General features: G+C 38.1%; 1 protein-coding gene across 1 annotated transcript; it reads right to left on the bottom strand.

Annotated features, from left to right (window-relative positions):
• Nucleotides 1-5,521: 5,521 nt before the first annotated feature.
• Nucleotides 5,522-6,265, bottom strand: LOC119507140 (14-3-3 protein zeta/delta-like). Its single transcript, XM_037800249.1, has one exon. It carries the CDS (start codon nucleotides 6,254-6,256, stop codon nucleotides 5,522-5,524), a length of 735 nt encoding a protein of 244 aa, XP_037656177.1. The 5' UTR covers nucleotides 6,257-6,265.
• Between the last annotated feature and the right edge of the window lie 391 nt (nucleotides 6,266-6,656).

Genomic DNA, 6,656 nt, shown 5'->3' with positions numbered 1-6,656 from the left:
ACCATTCAAATTCTGTTAAAAAACTATTTTCAGACCAGAAAGTATTATTGATACAACTTGCTTCATACTATATATTTTGAGCCTCTGATTCTGATATGTTAGCATATTTTGCCTTTAATGCAATCAAATTTCTGTCATTAGGAACCAAACCAAACCAAATAGCAACCAAAAATAATAAGATTTTATATCTAGAATTTCTAGTATAAACAGAGTGGATATATAAAGCTCTAGCCATCTCCACCTTATCTGAGACAAATGGAAGATATTTCACCTTCAGTTTTCTGTTGTCTTGGTCAAAGCTGTGTTTGGGCCTCCAAAAAAGTGATTTCTCTCCTGTCCATTCAGGCTTCTTTATCTACTCATCTGTAGGTGTTGAAAGCAAGAGAACTACTTAATAAACTTGTTGCACAATAAGGACTATCTTTACTCTGCTTCCCAGGGAACACAAAAGGCAACAAGTATTGTTTGTTTCTTACACTAGTGAAAAATCCACAAAATAGAGGCCATTTCTGTTTCATTCAGTAGTGTATAACCAGCCTCAGAACCATAAATAGTATCTGGCAGACTCTCAATAAATTTTCAGCGAGAAGATACTGACTCCAGGAGGAAGCCAGCCTTCTAGCTTCTGAATCCATGAGCCAATGAATTCCTGTTGCTAAACCAACCCATGGTATAGTATTTAATACCTAGGGAACTAATACAGTTTTTGGTATCAGGAGTGAATTGCTGCAATCACAAATACCTAAAAACATGTAATGAGGAGAGGCTGGAAAAATTGTGAGGGCTCAAAAATCAGTGAGAGCCGTAGAGAAAGTTTGTATAATCTTAGAGAATACATAATTTATCATGGACAGAATGTTAGTAGAAATATGGGCATTAAAGATACTTCCACTGAGACCTTAGAAGGAAATGAGGAATGTGTTATTGGAAATCGGAAGAAAAGCAATCCTTGTTAGAAAGCATCAGGGAACTTGGTGAAATTGAGTTCTGATGTCAGATGGAAGGCAGAATTTGCAAGCAACAAACTTGGATATTTAGCTGAGGAAATTACAAAACTAATTGTAGAAGTACACCCTGGTTTCTCCTTGCAGCGGATAGTATAATGCAAGAGGAACGTGATAAACTGAGAATTAAACTGTTAAGCACAAAGGAATCAGCAACTGATAATTTTGAAAATTCTCAGCCTATCCAGAAAGTGTGCATGGAGACTAGGGTCAGAAGCAGCTCTATCAGGAACCTCCCTGAGCTTTCAGGAAGTGAGTCCCTACACAACAGGGTTCCATGTGAGGGTTTAACTGAACAATCCTTTGCTAAAGAGGATGTGGCTGAAGATGGACTTAGGCATTTTAATGGAAGTCAAGATGGGAAATGCAGTTACCCAGGAAGAATCTGTGACAAGTTCTTTTGTCTGATGATTTGAATCCCCTGGAACTGCATGTAAAGTCCGTGGTTTCAAAGGCTGGAAGATTCGCTTCCCCCCTGGGTCAGTATCTTCCAGCTGACTAGCAATCTTTGAGGTTCCTTGACTTTCCCACCATGAGATAATGCATGTGGTGGTGTCTTCTCTCTTCTCTTCTGGGTTCCATTGACTTCTAGCTTCCTCCTTCTGTGTCCAATTTCCTTAGTTTATAAGGACTTCATCCATATTGGATTAAGACCCACCTTCATTCAATTCGGACACACCTTAATGAAAACATCTTCAAATGTCCTAATACAAATGGGTTCACATCTATGGGAGCAATGACTGGGACCTGAACATGTCTTGGGGGGTGGGGGTAATGATTTGATTCCCAACATCAGGGAAGAGAGGGATACCTTGAAGACACTTCTTCCCACTCTCAGTGTTCAGTACTTTTCCACTCCCACCCCTTCCCCTCATTCCTTCCCCATGGCCCCCTGGGTCCACAAAACTTCAGGACCCTTTTGTTAGGAGCTCCCTTAGCAGTGACACATTCCCCCATGTATGTGTTGATCCATTTGAGCCTTGCATGGTAGTGCCATGCCATAGGAAAAAAATAGAACACAGTGGGGGAGTCATCACGTTCTCTGGGTTAACCTTTTTCTTATATTAACACCAGTGATTAATGCCTTAACTGTTACTTTTGTTTTGGCTTGTTGTCTTAATCAGCTGCTGTTTACATTTCCTTGGCTGCTCAAGCAAATGCCATGAAAAGGGTCCAGTTAAACAGTGGGAATTTACTCACTCATGGTTTTGAAGCTGGGAAAATGTACAAATCAAGGCAATGCTTTCTCCCCAAAGAATGTGGCATTCTGGGGCTGGCTGCCAATGACCCCTGGTTCTTCTGTCACATGGCAAGGCACATGGTGACATCACTTGGTATCTTCCTTCTCTTCTGGTTCCATTTCAGCTTCTTGCTTCCTGTGACTTTCTCTCTCTCTGCCTGAATTTCTTTCCACTTATAAGGACTCCAGTAATTGGATTAAGACCCATCCTGATTGAGGTGGGTCACATCTTAATTGAAGTATCATTAAAAGTTCCCACTTACCATGGGTTCACATCCACAGGAATGAATTGAATTTAAAAACATATTTCTCTAGGGTACACATAGCTTCAAACCACCACAGCTGCTCTGACACCTAGCAGCTCAGATCAGCTTAGCTCTCTTGGCACAACCCAGCATTTGACAATTATGTAATTATTGAAATGAGTGGTAGAACATTTACTACCATGAAATATGTTAGTACTTTGAATATTAAGTAAAAAGCATCTTATTAAATTAATAATGTGAATAGATTTTTATAAAATATGTATATCCTTTTATAAACACAGATATATGAATGGGAAACTATTAGCATATCTCTGAATGTTGATAATGATTTTATTAATGCAATGAAAGTTTTTGCCATCTATATTCAAAAATTTCTACAATTACTTTATACTAATTCATTAAATGAATGACAGTTGTACAACTCCACTGTAATTTTAGACACAAGATATAGAAAAGGGAGCAAAATTGATGCCAATTGGGCAGTCCTTTGGGAGTTGGTCCCAAATTTCCCTTTTTCCCCATTTTGGCTTCTCCATGGGGCTAACCTGTGCTTTCTTAAAGCACAGATATTTCAACCTATTAAGATATTTACATGGTAACTGGATTCCCTTTGAGTAAGCATTCCAGAAGTCCAAGTTAGAAGCTGCGAGTTTTCTTATGATCTAGTCTAAGAAGTCTCCCAACATTACATCTACTGTATTTTAGTTACTAAAGTAATTCTAGACAAAGGGAGGGAAGGAATGGACTCCACTTTTCTATGAGAAATGAATTCAATACAAGGGAGGGAAAGAATTGACAGCTCCCATCCTGCAGATAGACAACTGCACCATGTTTCTGATTATCTTTGCTTTGTATATGTATCTGATTTTGCTTTCTGATACTGTCTTCCCTCCCCATTGCACTTTTATTTGAATGTAATATTTGGGACAGTTTTCCGAAAGGACCAATATTTCCCAATTTAATCTGAAGTCATTATAGAACATCAACAACACAGTATTTGGGATTTCAGTTTCTCACCATTAAGACTCACTGCCTCCCATCATCAATATTTATTGAGCATTTACAGTGTACTAGGCACAACAGAACATACAGAAAACATTGTCCCTGCTCTTGAGGAGCTTACATTCTAAAAGAAAAAAATACACCTCTTTTAAATGGTGTTTTTGTTTGGTATTTTCTGCAAGATACTGAGGAAATAGTCTGTAGGGTTAGCTTGTGAGCTTTGGGTATAACTTAGCCCCATCATTATTTAGAAAATAGAGGAAAAGGAGGATTTAAAGGCAGACAATGACAGAGCATTCAAGATAGGTAGGGCTTAGAGGGAGATAAACACAATCTCATCAACCAAGGAGAGATTTGCTGCAGTAAATAGGATGAGGGAAAATAGTCTGTGGGATGCAAGCAAAGGAAGTAGGGTAGTATCTTAGACATTGAGTGGAGCCAGTAAGATCATGCGGCCTTTTTCCAAGTATACGGCCACCAAGTAGGAATTGTTGGTGATGGGACAGAAGAAGGCTAAAAAAGGAAGGTAATCCTGTGCATCTGACAAATAGAAGGAATAAAGGATCAAAATGAAGGCAGGCTATGAGAGTATCAAGAAATTCTTAAAAACCAAAAGTAGAAGCACAAAACTTAAAGTTAATGCTACCCAACATCATGGTGGGCCAAGAACATTGTGGCTTGTGGCTTCCTGAGTTAAAAAATGCCATATCCAAAAATTTAAATGAAACAGATTACTTTTATCCAATTGACATCCCCCACCCCTCAACAGAAATTATTGGGGAGGTGGGGGGAGGAGGAATAGAAAGGAGAATGGGACATGGTTGGGAACAGTAGTTACATGAGTAGTATTTTTGTCATTATGATAAACTTCTTATTTAAACTTGGTAAAAGCCCATTAGCTGCCAAAAGAGAATAAGGATAAATTTCCAAAAATGTACAATTTCTTTTAGAGAAGTTTTAAAACCAAAAGACTAATTTACATGAAAAGTTGTAGAGAAAGTAGTTGAAAAGTCCATTCATAAAACTTTTATTCCACTTACATCAACTTGATACACGTGTTCTTAACAACTATGCTTGGATTGTTCATGAAAATTTCATAAGACATTAAACAAAGCTAGCCATCATCAAGTTATTTCCCTGTTAACTGTTTTTACAGCACATGCATGTTAGGCAAGTATCAAAAAAAAAAAAAATCACAAAAGCAAAAAACCTAAAAAATGTTAAATACATTGGTGTTTTGTTTTACTGCTATGCTTGATATACACAAAGTAATGGATATCAAGCAACTCATTTTTACTGCATCGTTACTTGTACATTTGTTCTTAGGTTGCCTAAAACATTTAAATACAAATAAAAAGAGTGTAGCAAAAATAATGAAAGCAAACAGCAGGTAACTTTACAGATAATGGAATGTGAACCGTTTCTGCCCTTTGTCAGAGTAAATTGGGTCACAACTTTGTCTAAAGGAACACTTCTGCAGCTGTAGTCAAAGGTATGCACAGTGAGACTGTGTATGCCACAGATACACATGGTTCAACAAGTAATATCTGTGGAATATCTTTTCTACCACAGCCTTCAAAGTGCTCCAAACCTTAAAGTACCCACAATAACTACACTTGTGACTGAAGCCAATTATCCCTTTTATCCCCCACTAGGACAAACCAATATGTAGGCAGTTTTGTTTGCTTAGACATGGAAACGGTTTTAACTCTGGCCCTTGTGAAGCCACAATGTACCAAAAGTACTATGCCAAACATTAATAACTTGTATAAAAATTCCACTTCCCCGTATTGGCCACCTGAAGATGAAAACAGATAACTCTCTGATGTTAACTGGCTCTGCTCCCCTAATATTAAACATAAAAACCACATGGGAAATACAGAAATACAAATAGAAGTAACATAAACCTGTCATAATCGTAAACAAAAAAACTATTTGTGGGGCAGATGGATGACAAATGGTCTACTGTGTAAAGTTTAGAATGAGGCAGACAAAAGTTGCAAGGCCGGTTAATTTTCCCCTCCTTCTCCTGTTTCAGCTTTGTCTCCGTGGGTATCCATTGTCCACAATGTCAAGTTGTCTCTCAGTAATTGCATTATTAGCATGCTGTCTTTGTATGACTCTTCACTTAATGTATCAAGTTCAGCAATGGTTTCATCAAAAGCTGTCTTTGCAAGAGAGCAAGCGTTCTCTGGGGAGTTCCGAATCTCACAATAGAACACATAAAAGTTAAGGGCTAGACCCAATCTGATAGGATGCGTTGGTTGCATTTCCTTTTTGCTGATTTCAAATGCTTCCTGGTATGCTTGTAGTGACTGATCCACAATCCCTTTCTTGTCATCACCAGCAGCAACCTCAGCCAAGTAACGATAGTAGTCTCCTTTCATTTTCAAATAGAAGACTTTGCTCTCTGCTTGTGAGGCATTGGGGATCAAGAACTTTTCCAAAAGAGACAGTACGTCATTGCAGATATCTTTTAGCTCGGTCTCAATTTTCTCTCTGTATTCTCGAGCCATCTCCTTTTTCTCAGCACCTTCCATCTTTTGCTCAATACTTGAGATGACCCTCCAAGATGACCTACGAGCTCCTACAACACTTTTATAAGCAACTGAGAGAAGATTCCTCTCCTCATTGGATAATTCAGCTGCTTGCTCAGTTACAGACTTCATGCAGGCTGCCATGTCATTATATTGCTCAGCCGGCTCGGCCAGTTTGGCCTTCTGCACCAGCTCATTTTTATCCATGACTGGATGTTCTGGCTGGCACCTCCGGGCAGGGCCTCAGCTCAGAGCCGCAGCACAGCCCTCCTCCCTCCCTCCGAGCTGCTCTCTCTGATACAGTCTTAAAGCTATTCTCATTTTGATAGATTAATTATTTCATGTATGTTTTACAAAGTTAGATATGTTTGGACTTTGTTCTGTCATTTTACTTTAGGACACATTTTCTCCTTTTTATGTTTCCTTTACAAAATTTGATTTGTAGTGTATACTTATTTTGAGAGATTTTGGAGAATCATATTCATTTTCTTTCTATGATTTGGAAATGGTATAAACTATTTTAGTTGTTATAGTATTGCCTTTAGAACAATTTATAATATATGAATATATTTAAATATTAATTTAGGTAAATTTATTCTTGACTCAG

The sequence above is a fragment of the Choloepus didactylus genome, chromosome 12 (genome assembly GCF_015220235.1).
Source record: "Choloepus didactylus isolate mChoDid1 chromosome 12, mChoDid1.pri, whole genome shotgun sequence".
NCBI lineage: Eukaryota > Metazoa > Chordata > Mammalia > Pilosa > Megalonychidae > Choloepus > Choloepus didactylus.
Note: the sequence above shows the minus strand (reverse complement) of the source record. Positions and strands in the feature narration are given on the sequence as shown.